We start from the raw sequence: 27933 nt of genomic DNA on the forward strand, positions 1-27933 counted from the left end.
CATGGAATAAAAGAGAAATCATTGTCATTCTATGAATTTGTTATGCATTACGCGTAAAAAATTTCGTCATTAATTATATATTTATAAATTTATTGTTTGATAAAAAGAAATTTACCAATAACTTTTCTTCCTTATATTCATTCTTTTGCCTTTTGCCTTGAAAGTAAAATCTCTAGGTTCTGAAAATCTTTTGACGGCCCTGTGTTAACCGGCCGTTCTCTTTACCCCACTATTCGTACCTTGATGCGCACAACGTCAAGTTCAATTTTCTGCGCCGCGTCTCCCCACAAGAACCACACTGTTTCCGAGCATCCCGGTTATCCCTTCGCAGAGCGGGTCGATCGTTAACGCGTAGCAGTTCGGCCATTGTGTAAAAAGAAGCCACGGCGCTCGGATAGTGTACGCTGAGGACAGGACGTGTAGTTTTCCCAAGTTTTCCTCTTGTGATATTTAGATTGTGCCAATATAGGTGAGTAATTTATATATATTTGTAGATTTGTGTATTAATTGTGTTTCGAATTTCATTGTCGTTGTGAAAAGTTCATGAAAAATCAGGTTGTCCCGTTAAATCAACGGATAAGATGCAGATACATCATAAATACTTAATCCTTCTACGAAAGTATGGCATTCGAAATGTTTTAAATGAAATGTTTATTTCAAAATTTGCATGAATTTATCAATTTTTAAAGTATATCTATTTTCAATTTTCAAACATTTTTGAACACTTCTCGCCATTTTGCTTTGACCATGTCTGTAAAGTCGGCCATTATGTACGCGTGCTAGGTTGCGGCCCAGGACCGGTAATGACGTACACGACATTTTATACATTTTTATTATCAATTATTGAATTTTAATTCTTCATATGTTCTCCTTTTTTCTTACGATAAATGAATTATTATAATTGAATGTATTTAAAAAATGTTCTAATTCAAATTTTAAAGTTAATGATCTTACATTTTATCGACCAGTTTCTTTTTTGAATACACAGCTATCAATATGTATTTTATCACTTTGCATTTGAATAGTAAAATTATTAATATATGTAAATTATAAAGTATGGATTCTTATAAACTATATGATTTGCATTATTGTTTACTTTAACTTCTTTGCTTTTTTGTTATATTGTTGGGTTAGATATTTTTTTTTTAGACGAATTTTGTTTTTCTAAAACAAAAATTTCTATCAGAATCAAATTCGAACTTATAATCTTTTTTTCTTTAATATAATGTTAATTTTATGTCAAACATTCAATATTCGTGTAAATTATTATATGAAAATGGAAAAAATACAAATGTTGTCGGTTAGCGTCCTCTAGCCATAATTTCCAATCACGATGAAGATCATCATAACTTTTGAGACCAGAGCGCATGCTCAATAGTTTCTTTCGTTTTTCCTTCTCTCGTTCCCTCTTCCGGGGAAGCTTGCGCTCTCTGACGGTCGGCATACAACGAGTTAGGCATTCGGCTGCGCCATTGTTGAAAAGGGCAGCGCTCGAGGCGCACGCCGAGCTCGGACGTTTACGCAGTTTTTTTTTCATTTTTCACCCATCCTGTGATATTAGATTGTTTTATAGTCCATATTAGGTGAGTGTTACAACAAATAGTTAATCATTTATTATATTTTTTGAAATTTGAAGAAAATTCCGGAAAATCCTAAGGTAGGGTGACATGGCGCGGGCGGATCCTCTGTACTTCTAAGAAAACTTATATATTTTTTTTAATTATTATTTGAAAAAAACTTCCCAATAAAGCAAGTGTTTGCGATTTTAATATTCTCGTCCAGACGATGCTTTAACGGGAAAATCTAATATTAAAGATAAATTTCAAATCATCTTTTTCTTTGCGAACTTCACTTCTATCGCCATTTTGTCTGGGCGCGATCTCGCGGACGGCCATATTGTGATCCACGTTTCCTCTCCTTTCGTAGTTTCTAGGGGCGGTATGCGGAAAGTGCATCGTTCTTTTTCGCCGGTTGGTAAATATGTTTGAAAAAATTATCTATCGTCAATTTGTTTTTGTTTCACACATTGCTCGGCCCATCTGACGTAACATTCAATACGAGATAACAATATAAATAGATTACGCAATCGTCTGTAAGCAGTGGTGAATGCACTTCGCTTTATTTCATATTAATCTTCAAGCGCGTATGTACTTGCATTACATTGCCCCCTCCAATACTAGTTTTACGCGGTGCGCATGTGAAGCAAGGAATCGATTTTACATTTTATTGCGCGTCAGTGATGTAAAGCTCGATGACGTAAATTATGTTACTTTTACCTTTTAATCCGTGTCATAAACTTTAATGTAATTCTTCAATGATAGTATAAAACTTTATGTGCGGTTTTAGTGATAATTAAATATTGTACATAATAATATTGTATGGCAGTTAAAAATATGATAAAAATACAAATGTGTATTATTTAAAGAATACTTCGGTATCAAAATATCCTTATATAATATAGAAATGTTTTCACATTTATAAATTGTTACATTTTTTAATTTTTTTATTTACTCATAATTTTTTAGATCGATTATTTTATGACTTATAATTTTTTTCGATATAACTTACATAAACTACGGTTTTGTTTTTAAATTTGATATATCATTAGGGGGTACTAAATATCCTGCAGACGTCCCTGAATTCCAGGGGCACTCGAACTAGTGCGCAACTTAAATGCGCAGGTCGGGCGCAGCTGCGCATGCGTAGTGCTTGCGCGTCCTCCTGCATCATCCCCACCAAATCGTCCATTACCGTTATGAGGACACGCACAAAGGAAAAGGCCAGAACACCAATTCGACCGACGCGCTTGCATCGTACGGCCATTTTGGAAGCTTTGGTGCTTCCTCGCGGAGCTTTTATCGCGATTACACATATCAATCGGAATAATAGATATTATTAGCTCTGCCCTGTATTTTCAAATTATCGGCCTCGATGTTCGTGTTAATTGGACGTAATATAGTTAGATAGCATTAAGCACAGAGTCGATCATCTTGAACGACAAACAGATCTGTTCTGTTCATTACCACGAATATTTTTTTTGCTTATTCAGTAACGAGGGAACGAAGTCCGAAAAAAAATGGAAGACGACCAGCAATTCTGCCTTAGATGGAATAATCACCAGAGTACATTAATTCAAAACTTCGACACGCTTCTCGAAAGCGGGACGCTTGTCGACTGCACGCTGGCCGCGGAGGGGAAATACTTGAAAGCGCATAAAGTAGTGCTATCTGCTTGCAGCCCCTACTTCGAGGTGAGTGTATTTTTTAATATTTCGTTATTTTATTAATGTTATTAATATTTTATTATTATTTATTATTTACGTTATTTTTAACAACATAATTAGTAATAATCAATTTAATTAAATCATATTTGATGTATATATTTTATGTTATATATTTTTTTAAATTAAAATTCAAAATTATTTAATACTATCGAATTTTTGCTAAAAGTTTCCATTAATTTTTACATTAAACGTGTATTTAGTTTGTATAATTAGTACATTGATAAATAGTACAAAAGATTGAAGAAAATTCAGATGAAGTTATTTGAAACTTTGATTTTGTTTCTATTAATATAATATTTCTATTATTACTTAAGTTTCGAATTATGATAAATTTTGGAATTCAAACTAAAAGAGAGAAAACCTCAAATTGAAACAAGATGGCTGCTGCTCTTGTTGAATGTTGCCTGGGTGGAAGCCAGAGAGGCAGGGGGACTGAAAGCCCAAACCCCCTCCTGGTTCCTCCTGGTAATCAATACAGAGAAAGCAAGATGGCTGATTTCCAGGGCACTTGCCCTGGGATTTTACCCTGATGTGGGTGGAAGGGGTTTATGAAGCAGCAATACATCATTGATTTAAATTCAAATTAGGAAATTGAATTTTATTGATTAATGTTTCAATTCATTATATTAATTTGAAATTTTAATTTGATAATATATATAATTTTTATTTAATTAGATTATTTGTTAACTTTGAAATAATTATATTTAATATTTCAAATTTGATATTTTGACATGAAAATTAATAAATTTTATGATGCAGTTAAATGATTGAAATTGGTAAATAAATATTTGTATAGAAAATATTAGAAAATTTAATTTTTTGTTATAGGGATTGCTGAGTGAGCATTACGACAAACACCCGGTGTTCATTCTAAAAGATGTAAAATTCAAAGAATTAAAAGCAATGATGGACTATATGTACAGAGGGGAAGTAAATATTTCCCAAGACCAACTAGCAGCACTTCTTAAAGCTGCTGAATCATTGCAAATTAAGGGTCTATCAGAAAGTAGAACAAGTGGTAGTAGTAAAACGGACTTTAGGCAACAAAAAGTAGTTCCACAAACAACATCTCAAATGGACATTCCACAATCGTCTTCCGGTCTCACGATAGAAAAGAACAAAGTTCCTAGGCAGGGTATGGCACAAGGTTCCGTAGGGGACCTGCCCGAAGACTCGGCCAGTCCCCAAATACCTAAGGGTCTCTCCTCGAGGTAAGAACATCGAAACATTTAAAAATGATTATATACTTGATTATTTGTATAAAATAAAATTATTGTTCTTCTCAGGGAAGGTTCTCAAAGTCCCACTTCGAGGAAAAGAAAAAAATTTAGACGAAAAAGTATAGGCGATGATAATTCTATAGAAAACCACGAAGCGTCGAATTCAAGCGATATGCCTCAACAAATGAGTGTTCCTGCGCTTGGAATTGCACCTGTGGCAGATGAAAAAGTACACGCAGACCCTACAGATTCCATTGGCAGGTCAGCCTTAATGACGCAGCTGACGAAACCTGCCGATGAAATGCTGCAGGTGAGATTTATGAAATTTGGTAAAAAACATTTTATTGTCCAGTTACATCGTTTACCAACGTCTAATAGAAGCTTGTGTTGTAATGCTCTTGTTTCGTTCGCTACGTTGGTAGAATAACGATATCGTACTTTATCCTGCTGTTTGATGTCATATTAATTTAATCTTATAGAGTGGAAACGGTACGATACACGACTGTAATAATTCATTTAAAAATTTTATCTATTTTATCAATTTTTAAATAAATATTTTTAAATAAAAGAAATATTGTTTTTTTATAAAATATATATTTTTTCATAGTTGCCCTTGGAGAAACCTGAGCCAAATGATAATCTCATCGAGCCAAAGTCTGAATATCTAGAAGATCAAGAAGAAAGCGTTGAAGATCTGACGCTGGATGACGATATGAACGATCTGAACGAGATGGAACAGGATAACAATAGAGCCGGACCGTCCCACGACCCCTCCCAACATCCTGGTAAGTTGAACGAACTATTTCTTTTATATTTTATTTGATCTTTTGTTATAACGTAGTAGCGAAATACAGGGTATTTTTACAAATTTACTTGATATGTGAATCAATTGAAATTTTGTACATAAGTTGCGAATTCTCAATTGTTATCGGACATACGTAAATCATTACTTGTACACTCGATACGAAATTAAACGAGAAATCATACCGTATTGTGCAGACGATATGCATATATTATATATATATATTACAGTAGTAAAACTTCGATTCAGAGAAACTTTGAATCGAAGCACGATTTTTTAATCCGTGTGATGTAATAAAAGGATAGGAAATTTACATATCTCGCAAAATACGTTTGTTAAATTTAAAGTGTAAAATTATATTAGAAGAAGGGACTCAATCATTGGTGACTTCAAATATAATTACGCGAACGTTTCGTTTTTTGTTTCTTAAATGTTAAAACGGGTCGTGTAATGTTCGGCCGACACTAGTTTGGGTTTCCTCGTTGCAGGTGGGGGGGCGGGAGCGCGGTCTCGGTCGAGAGGGAATTTGGTGGGTGGTGATGGCGGTGCCCTCTGGGCGTCCCATTTCCTCGAATGTAAAAAAGGGCCGAACATGAGGCGGCCACGCCCAGATGTTGACGTAGGCGCGTTGCTTAAATCGCTGGAAAAAAAACAGGGCAGAAAGTATAGTTTAGACTCGGTTAAAATGTCCCTGGATGCAATATTACAGCAGGGGGTTAGCACCACTCAGGCATCAGAGATGTATGGCATTAATCGCTCAACCCTGCAATTCTATTTGAAAAAGTTGAACGTCGTCAGAAGGAGATGGAGACAACAACCTAGTAACCTGATCCAGCCTAGGCAGCCTTAGTGTGGTGTATGCTTTTACATGTATAGTTTATGCAATGATATTCAAGACTCGGCAGCGAATAATAACATGGCATCAACCGATTGAGAACAATTTATGCCATTCTCTTCTGCTCTGTTTTCTTCATTTTCATTGTCGCGTGTGATAATTTAAAAAATATACATATATATAATATATATATATATTTCTCTCCTGTAAGGATACAATGATACACGATTCATTGATCATTGTATTTCATTTTAGTTTTCTTAGATTTAATTTTACAGAGAGGAAGAGAAAAATGCAAAAAAAGCGTCTTTCAGATATGTGATAGTTTTTTTGAAATAAAACATATACATGAGAAGCTGATGTATAAATTTTACATCACGCATGTTAAAATGTTCAGTTTTTCAAATACAATTATTTCTTCTTTTAATTAATTGATAAATATTTCTTTATTATGAAATACAAAGCTTAATATTTTATCTCTCGTTTCTTAGTTGACGTATTAAATTATCATTATATAAAAAGTATCGCACACTTAATTTTTTTCATTGTTATATTATGTGTATTAGAATCACAACTACCTACTTATATATATGAGTTTGTATAATCAATCCTTCTTTCATCATGGTTTCTAAAGAATATTCAAGAGCCGAGTCTCGTTGAGAAGATATTGAGGGTACTGATAATATCTAAGCAGTATAGTGAGATCTCGTTAATTGTTTATTATAAATATATTTTGTAGCTACGTTTCTGTTATTGAAATTAGTTATTAAAGTTTATATTAAAATCATCACTATGAAAGATTAAGGGTATGATAAGAAATGTACAAAATGTCAGACTGTAAAGTAGCTTGGAAACGATCAGTATTACTTTGTCCTAAGTGTTATCGTAGATATTTAATTAAGGAAAAGATATCTAAAATATATCCAGAAATTGGACGTACGTTTTCGTATGTATGTATGCGTGTGCAATGATCACAGATGTAATAAAAATGTAAGATGTTCGATGTTATTTGCTAAACGTTACTTCTCGCGAAAATAGAAAAAAACCGACTTGTTCGGTTCGGGATGTGTTGTGTTACTTAAATACTATACACGATACTGCCGAGTGTACTTATTTTGTAAGAGGGTATGTATGATTTATATCATCGATATCACCCTGTATTTCACTACTTCGAACACTACTTCCAAAATCCAAAGAATTTTCTTTGTTCTTGTTTGAATATAACGAGAAACAATAAAGTATAATCCTTTGTTCCTAGTACAATATTTTGTTGACTTTAATTAAATCGCACAATTTATTGAAATTATATATGGGTTTTACTATTTTTTTTTTTTTTTTTTAATCTAATTTTAAGTCTTGTTTTATGTGTAGAAAGTGCTCAGTGTGTATCATCTGTATCAGGAAGAAAATTTTTATGAGTATAGTTATTTGTTTTATTAGCAGGTATAGGTGCATGGCACGTTACCGGTGATCGAAGTAATGCGGGAGGAGTCGTGGGCTCGGTGGCAGGAGCTCCGGGAACGACAGACGAAGTCTTTCTTGCAGCCCAGGAGGCCGCCCAGGCCCACCGCGACTCTCAAGGTAGGCTCATCCATATCATTTTTTATTTGCTCCTGCTCGCTGTAACAATAGGTACTCGTATTGACATTTTTTTTCCTTTTTTTTTTCTTTTTTGTTTTACTTTGTATATACAAAAGACTGGAATATCTAAGTTTGTAATTGATTAAATGAGAAAAAATAAGAAAATACATATTTTGTGCTTAAAAATTCTATAAGTTGTTAAATAATTTGTTTATACATTTTCGAATTTCATTATCTAGAAATGAACCATTCAAAATGATTTGTTAAAACCATTTTTTAAAAATGGAGACAGATTATAAACTAATGTTCAATTACGAGAAAAGCCTATTGCGCAGGTGTGACAGGACTTATATTTTCTTTTCACTGTTGAATAACGTGGTTCAACCTAGCAGCCGGTACATTCAAGAGTAGCACGGTCTCTGAAAGAGCTTTTTCATTTCCTGAACAGGGCATGTAGCTTCTCGTTAATTTCCAAGTTCCTTCTATCTTTTTTTTACCTTTTTTATTTTCATCGCGATATTACGTTACGAGGTTGACACGAGATTTGCCGATGTTTCGATGAAGGTATATCATTTTATCTTTTCACTCTATTTTCCGTTTGTCTTAACGAATTATCGATCGACGGTGCAAGATACCCTGATAATATATCCAAGACTATATAATGTTACTTTCCTTCCTTTCCCTTTTTGTTCTTCTGCGGCTAATCTGTATCGTTGGCCTCGCAACGCGATATTGCATGACCTCTCTCTCCTCTGCAAGGAAAACGTCGACCGTGCGGAGCAGCTCTCCGTCATGACCACCGACCAAAGGAAATACGAAACTCCTCGCTTCTTTCATATTGTGCGTCTAATCAAGGAAAAATTCATTATTTGTATGCATAATTTCATGTACATTGTACATAATATATAATATATTCGGTTCTGTGTCTTAGTTTCACATTAGCAATCGTGGTTATTTATACGACAGAATAAATCCAAAAGTATGGATGGTTAAGAGAGAGTGGGGGGAGGGTTATATGCCGGAAAGAGAGAGGAAAAAGAAACAAGGGCAAGAGATCCGGAAAATACAAATGTCGCGTATCGTGATTCTGGAAATAGAATATATATTTTAGAATAATTATTTCTCGTATTCAGTTTCGTTTTCATTTTTCTACATAAAATCGTATTCGATTACGTTTCACAGTGTGTAACAATTTAGATATCAGCGAATTGTGTAGAACTCGATGTGGATATAGGATCGGTCTCTCCAAAGTATCTCTCTTAGATATTTTTTTTCTTTATGGTGAATAATAAAAAAAAAATATTTCTAATATTAAAATTCTGTAATATATTTCTGCTGATATATTATTTATTAGAATTATTCTTGTTTAAAGTGATATTTTACATATACATATACATCATATCGTTGATTAAATTTTTAGTGGTTATATTATATAATTTTATAAATCATTTTCATTAAGTCTTTGCTTTCGACACGTTAGACGTCATCCAAACTTCAATATTAGGTACTAGGAGACGTGTTCTTCATGAGGATCCACCACAAAGGCTTTCCATGAACTGGAAGCAGCATCGTCTTCAAAAAATTCAAAGTTCAGGAACCAAAAAGTTTCCCCAGAGATCATGCAGGGTCTGTAAAGTACACGGAAAACGTAAGGATACATGTTATATGTGTGAATACTGTCGAATACCCCTTTGCAGAATCAAATGTTTTGAATGTTATCACACGAAAGAGCAATACTAAATTTTTGTTGCACGATTTTTATATTATTTTTATTTTATCGAATTACAATTAAAAATTCTCTTGTAAAAACTCTATGGACGATTATAATTTGAAGTTTAGGTATATTATGATTTTTATAGGTACAGGAAAATATTTTATTTAGTTGATGAGTATATGAAAAATATGAGTAATAATAATATTCTATATAAGCTGGTGAAATTATGTATTTAAAATAAAGTTATATTAAGTGCAAAAGGACTTAAGAGGCCACAAATTTTGTTACAAATTAATTTATCCAATCAAAGAAATGAAGAATATTACGTGTAATTTCTAATTAGGTTCGTATAATTTCTGGATAAGAGATGAATAAATAAGTAAAAAAAGTAATGAAAATGATTGAAATAAGGATTAATCTGTATAATGTGAAAATTATTATCAAAACTCTGCATTTCATAAGAATATAGAATATACATAATAGAAAATAGAAAATAAATTACAGAAAAAATATATTTGACCAGATTTTATTTAACTGTAAGAGGAATATAATCTGAAATAAGTTTTTTTTGTAGGTGGCAGTGCGCAGAAGATATGAAGGTCAACTTCGTTTTTTAAATGGTATGATATGGTTTTTATTTATTTTCTGATAGAACATTTTAAAACGAATACAATCACCTATAGTTGAAGGTCATTCAAGATCGTCAAAGATCAATTACAGTGGAAAGTAAATTATTTCCTAAGTTATATATTTATTGTCAATAAAATATGTTTAAAAAATGATGAGCTTGAGCATCAATGCATGCTTCAGATATTGTAATAATGAATAACATATATATTTAATTTTTAATTTTTACTTAAATTTTTTTTCATAAATAATTATAGATGTTAAAATATATAAAAACATATATTTCTTTATTTTTATTTTTTAACCGATTAATCCAATAAAATTCGAAGTTTCTGCTGCACGAAATATATATTCATCAAAATATTTTTTAATAATTGTAGCAGAATTTCTATTACAATTTTTCATTTATATTTCCAATTATAAAATATATCATTACGATGAATGAAATAGCAATAGCAATAAAAAGAACAGAATATCAATAATCACGAGTGAATTTTGAAATAATTTATTTTTCATTAATTTTGAATTCGATCTTCAATTACAAATCATTGTATTCGTTTCAAAACTCAATATCAGAAAATAAATAAGATCATTTTCTTGAAAAAAAAATGAATTTTACCTTCATATTTTTTCTGCATTTTTAAAAAAAATATTAATATCTGTCTCAAAACTAAGCAAGCTTGATTTGATATATTTAAATTATTTGTGGCCTGTTTTAAATGTTTCACTTCATTACATACGTATTAGGTTCTTATGAAGATACTAGTTTGCCTTGAGCTCGATGAAATTTTTGTATATAATCGCGATATTGAGCATTCTCAATTAATAACGCGTTGAACAATTTATCAATGTTATTAAATATTATCAATGTTCATTGAATTATAATTAATTGCTGCAAATCGTGTATATTGCGAGAGATAAAAAGATGTTTGCTATAATCATTTTTAAATGTAATATTTTTATAAATCCTTATATAAATAGTATATTACTTTTCGAATACATAATTCGTTATACATAAATGGAAAAGAGAAAGGAAGAAGAGAAAAAAGAAAAAAAGAAAGAAAAACAGAAAAAGAAAATAGAGATATGTGCAGCTGTTGTTTTCTCGAGTTGGTGCATCTGCTCTAGCAGCTGTCGTTGGCAGATGCAACGCGAAGCTATTTGGTGTAGATGCGACACGGATGCATATGGCATTATGAAATGAGAAAATTAATGTATAGCATATCTTCATAATAATAGGAAAATATTTGTCGTTTTTTGTTCCAATTTTTTTTCGCAGATATAAATTATTGTTTCAGGAAAATTATTAATAGTGGTACAAAATGAAAAGGATGAGATACTTTTGGAGAGACCAGTTAGAATTTAGGTTAGCGGTAACGAGTTCTGACAAACAGAGTTAAGATAAAATAAAAAGGGTATTTTCACGCGAGCGCGATATTCTTCTCGTTACTTTTTTCCGTTATCGAAGGAGAGTTATATTAGGATAAATGGTCGCCAAAATAGGTGATCCAACGTGGGAAACAAGGTAACTTCGGAGAGAGAGGAGCGATCTCTCTGTCAATGCTAGTTCTTGATTTCGAGAAAATGTTGTATTCGTTTTTATTTAGTTTGAAAATTATCGTTCTTACAATTCGATTTTTATATTTGTTTCGAATGGAAGACGATTTACGAATATGTCACATTTTCCATATGTTTTAAGATCGAAGTTTTGATATGAGGGCTCGCATTGATGGGGAAGGTTGTTGTTTTTGTCGTCAGAGACTTGTTACCTTGAATCGATTGTTCATGCCGGAATTAAAAAATGTTAAAAAAATTTTTTTAGTTGAACGCAAGTTTCACATTTTGTATCGTCTTAACACGTTCCGTGTTGAATAATGTTCAATGATTTCTGTTTGCGCCGTTTAATATTTTTCTTAAATGGAAATTTATAAATATTCTCGAGATTTTGCGTAGGATTTTTCAATAAAAGTTCCAATAGAAAATTCCAAGCAATTGCTTAGCGCACGGGTCTTTGGTCATCCATTTTGGCTTATCATTCTGGAAATGCATGCCATAAATATAAAATATTTTCTTTTATAGATAGAACAAAAAAAATTTCATCGCTTCAAAGAATATAAACCTTTTATACAGAAAATTTATTCTTTTGAAATATATTTTGCACAGTACTTTTATATATAAATAGTACTTTTATCGATTATTTTGAGTCGATACAAGTTTAAAAATAGTAATTCGATATGTTATAGATTACAAAGTGGAAATAAATTCCGAATTAGGTCTGGTCATGAAGGAGCGAGGAGAATAGAGAATAGGTTAGAAAAGGAGAGTATATTTAAATTAGAGAGCCAGGAAGTATGAAGCGAAAGTGATCATAAGATAAATGAGTGAAATGATTTAGTTTTCATGAGAGATATGTATAGACGGCGCAAATGGATATTATGATATAAATTTTACATAGCACGGAACGTGTTTTCTGCACCGTCATTGCATTCGATTCTATCCTAACCAAATAGCACGCAATTATAGTTAATTTGATTGAGATATTCAATTTAACGATCTGTCACATAACGCGTACTTTTGTCCATTTTGGTGTTCCATATTTTTGATATATTATTGAGGTAGTACCACGTTTGACCATTTTAAGCTCAGTGGTATTTCATTTTCCACGTTGACGCGTGCGTAGGTAAAAAAAAAAAAATAAATAAATAAATAAAAATAAAAAATAGAGCCGGCGTTGCGCCACGTTATTTGCAGTGCGTAGAGAAACTTTCTGTAAATGTTGTTGTGGAAATAAATATTTATATTTCGGTAGAAAGGATAGAGCAAATACGTGTTTATGACTGCTCGAATAATCTAAGCTTCGTACCTTTTTTATGGTTTTTTCTTTATAATTTAAAATTCTTACGACATGAGCATGAAAATGATCGAAGCAAATTTTTCGGGCAAAATTGTAAACACGTTTTTGATCTTTACCCTTGAAGCCGAAATGCAACCCTCGTATCCTCAAGAAAAAGAAAGATACCCATTTGTAGTCGTTTACGTGTTTTTTTTGTTGGTTAAAAAATAAGAGAATTCACCACAAATATGTGGTAATAATGTATAAGGAAAAACAATCGGACAAAAGAAGGGATTAAGATTTATGTATATATAATCGCGTATCCGTCGCGCGTGGCAAACTACGCACGAGACAGTCGAATTGGCTGCGTTCTCTCGTGTATAATTTTATTATTTACGACGTAAAGCCAATCATATGCGTGTGTGTATTAAAACTTCTTTTATCATATCTCGTGATTAACAAGATTCACTAGGGGACAAGGCGTTATGCAATCAACAATATTAGCAATATTTTTTTTTTTCTTTACTTGCACATAAAGGGATTCTAAAGCATATCTCGCTTATTTTTTAATCTCATTGTTTTTGTTTTGTCTATTGCGTTATTGTATAAACGAGGGACGCTTTACTTCATATTTCTAACAGCACAGAAAGCGCACTGGTTGGCAATACGTCGATCGGCAGACGTGTCCTCTTATTGCACGTTCTCTGTGTAATATGAAACGCGTGGCTTTTTGAAAGGATCTCGAATGTAACTGTAGTTATTCTCGTAACGAAGACGAACATCTCGTAAACATGGCGATGGGGGTATATGTTTTTCCTTCGTGTTGGAACACGATATACGCGTTTTTCCGCGTTGTCAAGTCTCTGTAGGTTAGTGAACATCATAACGATCTAAAACTTGAAACAAAAAAAGCACGTGTTCTTTTGGTAGTCGTGACATGCGTGATAGGCGCTGCACGTATCCGCATTAAGACCTGACATGCGCGTGACGTCATGTGGTTCGTGCGCATGCGCGTTTCACGCGTGTCCGATCTTTTCCACGCGTATCGGTACTGTGTGTTTATGTACGTGTTTTGTGTGTCCGCATGCATGTCTGATGCGTGTTATTTATGCATATGTACGTATGTAATACATACATTTGCAGGCACGCATAAGGTACATGCATACATGTACATGTACACGCACATTACATACATACGATGTGTGATTCAACGTACTTTTTTCTTTATCCATCCGTGTATGCGTACACTCGATAGTTCTCAATCCATTGCGTTGTGCCATTTTTTGCGTAATTCGTCTTGCATGCCTACGCTTCCTTCGGTAGTGTAATTAAGACTCTTTAACTCTACGGAAGTGAGCGAGCGTGATGCGTACTCGTCGTGTGAAAAATCTTATCGATTTGCCTGCATATCAATATCTTTTTCCCGTAGGTAATGATATCTATATATATACATATATACACATATGTTGAGTTATATATATATATATATATATATATATATATTTATATCATATACAAATATATATGTTTAACGGTGGTGGTACTCATCTTACGAATATATACTTTCCTTGCATTTTTTCTATGATATATAAATACGAGACGTACGCGCTTGCACACATTCCATTACATTTTTTTGTTTGTTTTTTTTTTTAAACTAACCCATGTGTACATAACTTGCTTCTTTGTTCGTAACGCATATAAACATCAAGTATTTGATTAACCCGATTTAAATGCATATTTTATACATGTGCGCATGTATGATGTGTATGTACATAAGGATACATATATCGTATATTTATCTTTGTGTGTTTATATGCATATATATATATATATATATAAAAGAGCGTGTTCATATATACATATAAATACATATTGGGATACGTATGCGTGTATGTTTACATGTATATACACACGTACATACACACATACATACATATATACGTAACATATAAACATACATCTATTACACAATGTTTTCCACTCGATATATGTACTATTATCATATATCTATATTGCGTATGGGAACATATTTGTATACAATTGTTAATACTGCTCATAGTGTTGTATTTTATATGGCATTCGAATTTCGTTCAACCTATGCCATGTGATTTCACGATTTTGTACGTTATTTGCTAGCGTTTTTACTTTCCAAGTGTTTAGGCTGTTTTTGAAGAAATTTAAATAAAAATTATAAAGAAGATACGAAGTGACGAAATGCGAGAAAGTTGGTTGATCGCGGTCGAGCGATTTCTCGATCGCGATGTGACGAACGCTCGTTCGAGTTTTAACCATGTGATTATACCAAAGAAGAAAAAGGAAGGAAGAGAAAATCGATCGATGCACTTATTTGTACATCGATTGGCTTACGTGGAATTTCGTGTTTTCGTATGCTTTTTTGCTACGAAAATCCTTTATTGTTAAATATTTTAATTGCGATATCTGCATCTTTGTATTTTATTGCTATTTTTTTCCCTTATTCTAATAAGCAATACTTTGTATATTTGGCTTGTTAGTTCACGGGAATATGCGTGAATTTGATAAATATGGCAATTTTTCTGGATCAACACGAGTCGGCATTATTTGATCGATTTGTAAGTTGGCCATATTTTGCCATATCGTGTGTGTGTTTCTGGAAACGAATATAACAGAAAAGAAGAAAGAACATGCTGAAGAAAAATCTGAATCGTGTGATGGTAAATATGGTAAAATATACAGCTGTTATAGCGATATAAGAGGTAGTATTTCATTCATTTCACTGCGCATTTATGTACTTGTTAGATTTGCTACATTTTCTGCATTTTTTTGCATTTTATGGTTACATATCATTTACATATATATATATATATTGCTATACATTTTAATTGCGTATAATTTCAATTTATATACTACATACGTGATTTTTATAATACCTGATCTTTCATCACTTTATTTTGTTACTGCAAACGCGGGTCACTTTCATTATCGGATTACCTGATCAATATAATTTTAGGTAAGGAAATTGGATTGTTCAATAATTCGATAGCAATGCTGTGTGACCCTATTTGCAATATCGTATGTTGTTCTACCATATATCGTATTGCAATGATGCAAGTTTACATTATCTTTTTCAAAAAGTATATATTAAAATGGTATATTAAAAAAATGAGTAGCAACATTTTCGCTACTCATGATTGTTTTTCCGATTATATATCATTTCGACATGTGCAATGATTTAATTTATTTTTCAAATGATCTTCATATTTTTTTTTTGATATTTCATGTGCATTGAATAATCCTGTTCAATGATTTAACAATAATAGATCTTTTTTTAAATTTCTCTTCTACACAATGATAAATGAAATTAGCGAGAAATCAGCGTTTCTCATCTTCTATTTGTGATTCTAACGAAAAAAAACCGTGTAGTTTTTTCGAGCAGTCATCACGATGATTGCTCGGATTGTTGTTCTAAACTTTTATTTGTGATATATATGTGCATCGATATATTGTGTTGTTGCATTCAATGTTATGAGAAGAAATTAACAATCGATGTTCTCGAGTGATCCGGATGATGAAAGAATTTCGTTGTTTGTTTCTATTTTCGAAAATTTTCCATTTTGAAAGTTTTTAGAAGTAGAAACGACTAATTACAGTTTTTTTTTTTTTTTTACAAGTTTTGAAAATTCTATTTCTCTCTTTTTTCTTCATTTCTTTTTAATCAAACAAATTATCCTTTATACGTACTGTTTTAAGGAACAGTCAAAATTTCGATCATCAAAAGATATCCAATTTGATATCTTTTTACGACAAACGAATATAAAAGCAAACCATGCTCGGGTTTTTTTTAGTGTTCGTACGATTAAATGTCAGTGTTGAAATCGATAAGAAGATTCTTCTTATTAAAACTTCGTCATGGAGAGAACAATCAGGTAAAAGGTGGTATGACTTGAATTTTTTCCCCTTTTCAATAGTATAAAATAACTTCTAACTGCAGTTAGATTTACATTTACATAATTTTTATATTGTATATGACATACGTTGTTTTCGTTTCTTTTACCCATACATATATATTTCACATGTTCTTTTACATATACATATTTATTACTTTTTGCAGCCAAGCTTCTATGTGATCTTTTTTTATCGTTCAAATCATCTAAATGTTTTGTTCTTATAATTGTTAGTATTCTAAGATAATTTGTTTTGTTCTACATGATATGATTATTGTTTCATATGATATGACAATTTTATTATATGTGTATATATTATTTACAATATCAATAATCGTTGACTTTTTATATATTTCTATATTGTAATTTACATTCATATTTCAGTGTCATCAAATTTGAAACGAATTTTTTTTATTATTGTCGAATATCGAATATCATGTATATTCAATTTTTTAAGAAAAAATTCAACTGTTTTTTTCGACGCATTGACGCAGTGTACGTATATATTTTTTATATACGTATGATATACGTTCAAATGTCACCACAAATTTTTTGTCGTGACAATAATTGATTTTATGTTTGCGCATCCACTTCGATGCAGCATTATATTTATAAAATTTATGAAACATTTTCCCTTTTCTTCCGTTTCGTATGTTGCTCGCCAGTGAAGTAAAAAAAAACGCTCGGTTTCTTTTTTTCAAAATTCCAAGAAAATTGGAGTTTTCGAGATTCCGTGCCAAGTGAACGAAAATTTGACGACTGTGAAGAATGTTTATAGACAGTGTTCGTGATACGTTTGGAGGCAATCGGTTAAATGTAAAAAAAAAAAAGGGTTAAGTATTTTATCTTGCGTGTTGTATCGTCACGCAAGATATTCTTACATATTTCTATATACTTTAATAATAATGATAATAATAAAAATACTTTTTCGTAAAAATGATTGTTCGTGCAAAATTTGATTCTTGCAGTTAATTCTTCTCTAATTTTATGTGGACAAAACGAATTAATAATAACATTTCGAACAATCATTTTTATCGTAATGCAATAATATTTAAAATTTTTAGTACATGTTATTTGGTCATGTTATATATATATATGAATTTTTATCATCTTTCTTTTTACGATATTGTTCCGAGGTTTTATATACCTGTCTCTACGTCTCTTCGCTCGAAATATTAAGTCGTTATCTTTTTCAGTTCTCTAGGATATAGTTTTCATTTTAATTTGTCTTCTTTTTTTCTTTATTTTTAACCCAATGGATCTCCCTCCTATCGTTTCGTATATATATATATATATAAATATATCGCTGCTTGGATTAAATTTCACGGATAATCTTTTCTTTTAAAGAAAAATTATCATTCGTGCCATCTCATTCAGATATGTCAGGCAATTTTTTCTTTTCAACGTCAATCTTGCATTCGCTTGTGGTTCAATGTTCTCAAGTAGCACGTGGTTCAAATTTTTCAAGTGTGATTGGAAGCACGAATGTGTATTTTATTGTGCGCGAGAGAAATAGTAAAATCGATAGTTCTTTAAAGAGTCGAAAAATAATTGGAAAAAAAAAAAACGGAGACACGTTTAAAAGAAAAATCACGAGATGGATGTACGTTCAATCTTTACCTTTCGTACTCTAAGGCGCCAGATAATGAAAGACCAATCGATTGTACTTTCATCCATTGTGATTTTTTTTTAAACGAAATCGTTAATAGTTAGGTGTTACAAATTCCGATGGTGTTGTTAGATTGAAAAATAAAATTTCGAATCGTATTAATCGTTATCCACGAAGTATAATGAAAGATACGTAGATATTTCTAATAAATTTCTAATTGGAATAATTTATTAGAATATTTTTACGCGATTTTCAAGCAAGCGTTTAATATTCTCGATTTGACTCCAATTTCTCGTTGCGGGTATCGCAGAGAGATCGTTATCATTTCGAATATGGATGCTAGCAAAATATTCGTGGAAAATTAGTAAGATGAGAAACATAATATTTTTTTTTCTAACGATGTCTTTGGAATTCAGAATGCAAAGTATCTCGAGTGTGTGACATAATGAGATGAAAAAATTAAGAATGAGTGAAATTTCGTATCATTTTTTAATTTATACCACATTGCATTCCATCAGACGTATAAAAATGGTACAATCTTGCTTATCTTCGATAAGACGAGATATAATTTTTTAATTTTCAAGTATATACAAATAGAAGATAGTCGCTTTCCTTTATGGTTGCTCGAATTATCTAAGAGGCAAATTCTCCCTTTATACAAGTTCACAAGTACGGACTGTACGTACAATTCAGTGGACGGAGACGAAACCAGTAGACGAGAGGTTGTCAACATTCGTGGGTATATATGTATCGTTGTTCCTCCAATAATGTTTGCTGCGCAGCGATCATTATTGTAAGATCAAACGTGTGTACGTCGTCGTCGTCGTCGTATCGTTTTTCATCGTAATGGGGAATCCTTTCGATTCTGACGAACCGCACCACGACATATCTTCTCCAGCGATGCTTCTCGACGAGAGAGACACGCCAACGAACGTCCAGGCAGACGAGAAAGATATTGGTATATATGGAGAGAAAGAGAGCGAGCGAGAGAGAGAGAGAGTACGAATGAACGTGTATGATTGCGGTGAGGGACTCGACGGGGTGTTTCAGAATCGATTTTTGGCTAATGTTGCTCGCGATGCGGTCGACGTTATGCCGTCCAATATTCTTTGGACAGGCGCCAGAAGTATGAGTGTGGAGTAGAAAAGCAGTTCTCCTGCGTAACTTGCTGTCGTCGTTTCACTCGGCTGGTGGACATCATGAGAGAGGGGGCACGTCAGAAGCGGACCGGTCACCACTTGGCGCCTTATTCCAGAGGAAGGTTTTCCAGATCGAATCAACATGTCTCCATCGCAGTTCTCCGTCACTCTCGAGGAGAGACCAAGTAAAGGAGAAAATTGTTCCATAATAATACGTTTCCCCTTTTCGTTGTTCTCTTACTTATATATTATCCTTCCATTGTGGCACAACACCGTTCACCATGAAAAGTCGGAGAGAATCGATGTGTCACGACGCCAAACGTGTATTATAATAATAATCGAGCAAGTAGAATTCTGTAATTATTTACTTGTTCGAGTTTTTGTAGTTTGTCGAATTCATAAATATACAATGCGTTCCGTTTGTAAAAAGATTAGACGTATTTCGTAAGGCTTGATCGACTTGCCCTTTCTAGAGTTATTTGATTTTTCAACGCGAAAATTTATCTTTTTTTTTTTTTTGTGGTTTTGTGTCAAGTCGTATCTGTAAATATGTGTATAGACGATCAAGCCTTAGAAAGTTAAAGATATCTTGGCTCGTGACACGATAACGATGATTTTCAAAAACGGATAGAATATGGTCCTCTGACTGATAATATTGCGTCGTTGCGATTCGTGCGGAGTAATATCGATTAATATCTCGAATTATTAACTAGCTTCGATTAGAAGTAATAATACTTGAGATTATTTTGAAAAGATATTTTATTGTTAGTATATATACGAGACAGGAAAACGGAAGATGTTTATTGTAAAATATTTTCAAAATTCAAAATTGTCTAATTGTTAATTGGAAAATCAAAATCGGGTTCTTTTTCTCGTAAACAATTGTACAAGTAATTCTATAAAAGAATTGCAGTAAGACATTGTTCCAATAAACGATCATTTGTTGAAAATATTAAGATAAAACTATTCGTACTGCGATAAATACATTTTATCTATCTCGTGGAAAGAACGTGTATTTTCTCGTTCATAATAATATATAATATATATATATATATAAATATATGAAATTTTAAATTTCGGTATTATTAGGATTAATTTATCTGTTATCTTGGATTAATATTCGATCGCGTGCGAAGTTACAAAAAAAAAATTCGAAATCTTTCAATAATTTGCAATCTTCGAGGAATTGATCTTTATTAATTAAATTAATGATAATTGACGAAATCATTGATAATTGTTTAATAAATGCGTTTGCGAATAGGGATTACATGGAAAGTATTAATTTAAGTAGGTGCTCTATTCGATTTTTCAATTCTATTCGTTCACGTGTTTCGCGAATTGGTCGGAGTAAATATATAATGGCGTTTAGGGAGATATTCTGCACACAGTTTGCATTCTTCGATTGCACGTATTCCAGCTGTCGTCCAGTGGAGTGGAGCATCAGAAGATATGCAATAAATTATTTCTGACAAAAGTAATTGTTTTTCATCGCTTCTTTTCATCGTCCTCCTCTCCTGTCCTCTCGTCTTTCTAATTTTCAAACTGTCTTTTACACGATATCAAAACTTAATTTACATTTACATTTACATATTAAAAATACGAAAAAAAAAAAATTTTTTTTTAAAGATTGTTCCTTTTCTTTCTTCAATTTTTAAAATAGATATTTTACAAGTACAATTTTTAATATCGATCTCGATTTTAAAAATTTCTCAAGTAACTTGATTATACATATTTTTCTTTTTAAAATTTATATTTAAATTTGGAAATTTATCGTTCAATATAGAGTATTTTCTCAAGTAAATTATTTTATGTCCTCTTTTATTTTATTTTTTCTTCAATTATCAGGTCCGTGTATGAATTTAGTTATATTTTATCGAGTAACAACGATCTAACGTGACTCGCAAAGCTCGTCGAAGAAAGAAAAGCTGTTGTAAGCTCGGATAAAAAATAAGAGGGTGTGCAATCACCTATGTAAATCACCTACCAAAGTGATTAATCGTCGCCATCATTTTATGGAATAACAACGAATGGAAGAAAGATTGGAAAAGGAACAACTTATCTGCAATAAGAAAGGATTTGCAGATCTCTCTGTTCAACGAAATTTAAAAAAAAATCCTCTTTCGTTGTTCAGCCTGCACCAGGTGGGTTCCGTTCACGACAGCACAGGAGATGCCCGATTTCTCTCGTTTCCTCGTTCAATTAAAAACCTTGAACTAACGATTTTTATATAATAATAATAATAATAGTCAAAAATTAAAAAAATTATAAACAGTTTCATAATGAATTTTTTTAAAAATTAGTTTTCTTTTTTTTCTTTTTTTTTTTAAAGGATTCTATAATCACGATGATAGAGAATAGCAGCATGGTCTTTTTTATTCATCGATGTTAATTTTTTTTTTTTTTTTTTTTATAAAAAAGTTAAAATTATCCGATTATAGTCTCGATAGATTAACGAATTCTTAAGTTATTTGAATTTTTGTATATTTATATCCGATGAAAAAGAAATGGAATTTTCTGTGTATTCCCTTGTTATAAAAACGTGTGTTGCCTCGCACAATTGTATAATAAAATATATTTTTTTCATAAAAAAAATCTCTGTTATATTTAATTGAATCAAAGTGTTGATAAAAAAAAAATATATACGTTACGTTTATTCATGATGAGAGACTGACAAATGTGTACTGCATGCTGAATCATGGTTTGCCGCGAATTTAAGCTTTCATAATCATATTAATGTGATGCGGAAATAATACGTTATGTATCAGTCGAATTAAAAGAATTATATTGTCTCGAGTGTTCTGACGAAATGATGCAGTTTCGACAGAGATTGTTTTATAGGTTTATTTATACGTGTGCCATGGGCGTGTTTTGGGTGAAAACTATACAAGGAGGCATTTTTTACGTTGGGTTTAATTAATGAATATATATTACGGGTGTAAAAATGGAGACTAATAAAAGCGACTCATTTTTGGAGCAGCATGTAAATAACAACGGCTCGAAGTAAAGGAGACTGCGCTTTTAAATCACGATCGTGTTACGTTTTGCGTTTCATTTGTGAGGGCGTATTTTTTTTCGATAATTTTCTAAATTTCTGAAACAAATTTTTTTTTTTTCCTTCCGTAAAAATTGCGTTACGTTGTTTCACCTTAATCGTAGTGTAATTTTTCAAAAACGTTCGTCATAATCATAATTTGTGGATATTCTACATTCTCGTTCTCTTCGTTTTTTTTTTTTTGTTTGTACTTCTTTGTATTTCGAAACTTCCTTTGTTCACTAGTAATTGTACATTGGCGTGCAAAGCTATGGTTACGAGGAATGTTAACTCGATATACATATCGATCTTCTCGTTGGTTAACTTCGAAGGTAATGCCAGCATACGTTACGTATGCAATTATGTTAGCACATTTGTCAACAGAGATGGATATCGCTCATTTTATTTCGCAAAAAAAAAAAAAAAAAAAAAAATACAGGTCGCTACATATTTCATTACATAATCGTTGGCGCAAACGATAATATCGATTTCCGTTGACAGATACGCAACGTAAGCCAGCAAATACGTTTCAGAGTAAAACTCTCGAGAATTTTATTCTCAAATGTATTCTGCGTCTTGACACAATTTTATCACCACGGAATATGACCAATAATGGTATTGCCTTCGAGTTAACTACCTAGAACCACGACGACATATATACAACGTATACAATAAATTATTTCAACATCGTGTCTTACCGCTCAATTTTTTTTTTTTTTTTTTTTCCCCCTCCCCAATCAAATTAACAAAGTGAAATATCACGCGCAGTCTTCTTTTTTTGGAGCGAGCTTAAGCCTTGACCGTATATCGTTCACATGCTTAGCTCGAGCTTACCTTTTCCCATCGTTGCCGCGAGACGAGCTTCGAAATACATCGGTATATTGTCATTTACTTTTTTTTTTGTACGCCTACTCATGCGGGGGGGGGGTGTGAGGGAAGGGAGGTGAAGAGAAGAGAATGATTTACGGGCGGGGAGGGGAGGGGAGGAGGAGAAAAGAAAGAGAGAGAGAGGGATTTTTCGATTTCGCGCCCCCGTTTTATGGATAAGGGAGGATGGAACACAGCCCATAATGTAAAAAGCCTCCGTGTGTATGCTTACAGCGAGCCCCATGATGGAGGGTGTCTCTTCCGGCGAGCTGAAATTTCGGTGTGTCATGTGTGGACGTGCATATAGGTCACGATCCTCTCTGACGCGACACTCCAGGTACGAGTGCGGAAGACTCGGGTCCAGGTATACTTTCACGTGCACGCTCTGCGGAAAGTACTTCTGTCGACCGGATCACCTTAAGCAGCACATCCTCAATATACATGGCGCATCGGTCGCTAAATAGCTTCCATACGTTATTATCGGTCTCCAAAGATGCTCGATTTCTCCTTATCTCTATGGTTGGATGAGTTTGAAAGGAAAAAAAAAAAAAAAAAAAAAAATATGATGGGGACACGAGGAAATCGAGGGCCGTTTATACACGCGGAGTAAGTGGAATTGAAATTATAATTCCGATGTGGAAGCTTCCTGGCTTCGTGGTTTTCACGTAAGAAAAAAAAAAGAAAAAAAAATTGGAAAAATGGTATAGTGAAAGAGGAGAAAGGAGTGAAAGTATCGAAATAAAATCGTAACTTTAATTTTTTAAATGGTGTGTCGAGGGTTTTGGTACCCTCATCCTCCCTGGTGGAGGGGATCGCCGGGCATTTATAATATGGGCTACGGTATACAGCAAATAATTCGAATCAAATGTTAAGTAACGAGTTTCGATCGATTTATGGATAGATTTTAAAAGAATGCAGTGACCTATTATTTAACTTACGTTTGCTGTATCTTGGCTCGTGTTATAGACTATATATCGGGAACTTGTCCAATTTTTACTGTAGTTTTTGTCGTTCAATCAATCGATCTTCCGTACGACGTTGCCAATGAACATTATTGTATTTTTTCTTTTTTTTTTTTTTTTTTTTTTTTTTATTTTTAAATTTGGTCTTCTATGGATGTTCAAGTTTGCATCGTTAGGTCATGTAAATAAAGGCTTATGCCTATATTCTCTTTTTTTTGTTCTTTTTTTTTTTTTTTTTTTTCTTTATATTTTTTAGATTCTGTGATTTTTCATATTATTCTTTTTTTTCTCTCTCTGACGGTAAAAATTATTATTTGACGCATAATGTACATTTTTCTTTTTTGTTAATATTTTTGGAATCTTACCTGCTGTTATCCAAAGGCATAACCAAAGGAAGAACTTTTGTGATAAAAGTTTTGAATCGTATGTACAAAAAAGAGTCAATTGTTATTAGCGACATAAATTTTTATTGTTTTTTTTTTTTTAATCACGATATATGATGATATTTATTAATGGCAAAATTTCTTATCAGGCAGTTGCGTTATATTGTAACGAGGATTGTTATTGTTATTTCATTTCGTGTAAAAAAAAAAAAAAAAACGATTGTAATACGTGCGATTGTCGCCGACACGCGGAATTGAATAATGTAACATTAGGAAGGAAAAATTGCCAGGTGTCGAGTCGTGTCATTTTTTAACCTGTATCTATTCGAAATAAATTCGTTTAAAACGGTTCAATCGAATAAAAAAATTGTTGCAGCAAATTGGACGCGAGTATAGCGTCGCGATACTCTTTAATTTTTAGCCAATTAATTTTTTTGTATATTACAATTAAATGTTCAAGAAATTTGTGACATTACGAGAAGAAAATTATTTAGACAGGATGAAATTTTGTCATCATACGACATGTTAGAAACTGCCAAATAATTTAATTAACAAATAATGCCAAATAAATAATATTCCTACCTGTTTTTTTCTTTTTTTTTTTTCTCTCTCTTTTAGTAGCTTATTAAAGTAATATGTATGTAAGTTATTTTATACATTGGGAGATAACGTGTATATATATATATGAGTGTATACAAGCATTTGATCACATAAATGATATCCGTTTAAATCTGTTGAATAAGATAAAAGATATCCCAAAAATATAAGAACAAGTTGAAGATTCTTGATGGTAATTTCAAATAACATTTTTCTTTTCAAAAATTTTCGTTATGGCTTTGTTAATTCGGTATTAATAAAAAAAAAAAACAATTAGATAACTAAACAAAAGAGTACAAACAAATCCAAGCAACATATGTCGAAGAAAATGTCTTGAATACTGTAATTTATTCATTGTTCGTGATATAATTTTTTATTGATAAAAGAAATATTTGTTATATTCAATATACTTTCTTCCATATATATTGCTTGGATTTATTTGTGCTCATAGCCTACCGTCGCGATTCAACTAAACGCTTTGTGATTTTTTTTTTTTTAATAACTCGTTAACAAAGCAGTAACGAAAATTTTTGTAAAGGGAAATATTGCTTGAAATTATCTTAATAATCAAATACAATTTACGCATGTTCCTACATTTTTGAGACATCTTGTATATATCGAATGGTTATTGATAATTAATTTTGACAAAAATGTTGTTGAATCATATCTTGTATACACTTATTCTTGGATATGGCGTATGTAAGAGTGCGGTACTTTAACAATTCAAACTATAGAAATTATTAGTTTTTTTCAACTAGGTTTATAATCTAATATACACACAGCGGATCAAAGATGTTATATTTTTTATCGCTGTCACGATGCATATCAAAGAGATATTTTTCATCGTGTACAAGATAGTTCGATTAATAATATAATTATTACATGTTATATATATATATATAAAAATATATATATTAATAAAATATATAATTTTTTGAATATAAATTTATACAACGAGAGAATCATGGATAATGTCGTTAAACGTTACAGTTACATTTATCGTTGTCGTTGTCGAGCATTAAACATACATTAATTATTAATGCTCTTCGGATTTTACAAATTGTTATGGAAACTAAATAAAATGAGATCTCGAAAAGAAAAAAAAAAGATCGTTTCCTTTGGATCTGACCCGTATACAGTAATACTATATTTAAATAATGTACTTATGTAATGTAATAAAAGGGGAAATAAGATCGAAGAGAAAACAGGATGGCAACCTAATCGTATAAAAAAAAATCGTACCTTTGTCGAAGCACAATTCAATTAAAAAATGTTTAAACCACTCCAAGGGAATGATAGTATCATCTATTTATCTCGACGAAATTATTATTTCCTTCACGCGTGGTTAAATATGAAAATTTGATTTAAATTACATTTTTTGAAACGTTATTTTTTTCTTCTTTTCTTGTTTCCTCTTTTTTTTCTCCTCGCTTTTCACAATTCGAACGAAAAATTTGTTTCTATGTAAATTACACAACTTGGTTGCAAATTTTCTTTTTATATTATATTCTAATTGCTAACAATTTTCAATCTCTTGCCTTCTAGTCTCTTAGAAATACAGAAATATCTTCAAATTATTAAATTTCATAACAATGATCGTGTCTCGAGGTCGCGCTGTGTTTTGTTTTGGTAAGTAACTCGAACGTTTCAGTCGAGTTAACGACCGCGAAGCGAGCGCACGTGTTGAGAAAACTTTCCTTTCCATTTATGAAAACGATTATTTTTATAACGCCAATCTTTTAACCGTGGAAATAAATTACGCGCAACATTCTTTAATAGCCTTTTATCGCGATTCACGAGGACTTCAGACTTCTCTAAATAAAGCTAAGTCTTTCCATTGTTATCCTTCGAGCCAGATGTATCCGATTACTTTTGCCAAAAGGAAAATTCATTCCAGAATTCGAAAGTTCATTTTCATAGACAGTGGTTCGAGAAATAGTGAGTGAATATAATTATCAATCGTTTCTATCGTTACATTTTCTTCGAGATGTAATCGAGGTGTGAACAAAGTATAAATTTATCAATTGTCAAGAATTCAATTGACACGTTCTTTTGCACAAGTAAATACATGTAAACAATACACGTCGTGCGTGCTTAGTGCATAGTGGGAAATAGTGACTGTGCATTCTATTTTATAAAATACAATATATCTAGACAAAAATAAGTAGAAAGAAATGTGATGCCTTCGAATGCACTGCGTGATTCGATTCTTGTTTACTCTTCAATGAGGGGTTCATTGATAAAACCTAGGAAAAAAACTATTTTGTTTTCTATAATTATCGTAGATGATTCGAGCCTACAATTTTACAGTGAACAGTATTTTCCTGTCAAAAATCGGTAAAAATTATTTTCTTATCAAAATCGTATATTAATCTTTTAATGTATTTATAAACAAATTATTTAAAATTATTATTTTGGGCCATCTCTAAAATTAGATTATTATTTTGAAATCGTATAAAATTCAATACGAATAAACTTACTAGAATTTTTACTGTTTTACATGTATTTATGCTAACTTATATTGTTA

The 27933-nt window shown here is 31.9% G+C and overlaps 1 protein-coding gene across 19 annotated transcripts in view; it reads left to right on the forward strand.

Moving 5' to 3' along the window:
• The first annotated feature begins 231 nt into the window (after positions 1–231).
• The window catches only part of LOC100864777 (uncharacterized), an 89953-nt gene continuing 62251 nt past the window's right edge, over positions 232–27933 (forward strand). For 9 of the 19 annotated variants that reach the window (XR_015291756.1, XM_031918424.2, XM_086907108.1 and 6 more), the window contains exons 1-6: positions 232–469; positions 3050–3250; positions 4112–4494; positions 4570–4813; positions 5111–5288; positions 7581–7721. Coding sequence is in view for 18 of the 19 variants with exons in the window: in XM_031918424.2 (XP_031774284.2) it covers positions 3077–3250; positions 4112–4494; positions 4570–4813; positions 5111–5288; positions 7581–7721 (1120 nt within the window). In the remaining variant the exon portion in view is untranslated. Of the gene's footprint in view, positions 470–1411; positions 1584–1875; positions 1971–2479; positions 2951–3049; positions 3251–4111; positions 4495–4569; positions 4814–5110; positions 5289–7580; positions 7722–27933 lie in introns of those variants that run through there. The other 10 variants (XM_086907117.1, XM_086907050.1, XM_086907093.1 and 7 more) reach the window with 7 other exon arrangements.

This window comes from Apis florea, unplaced genomic scaffold, assembly GCF_048593485.1.
Source record: "Apis florea isolate Af1SG1 unplaced genomic scaffold, ASM4859348v1 contig_1615_pilon, whole genome shotgun sequence".
In the NCBI taxonomy this organism is placed as follows: domain Eukaryota; kingdom Metazoa; phylum Arthropoda; class Insecta; order Hymenoptera; family Apidae; genus Apis; species Apis florea.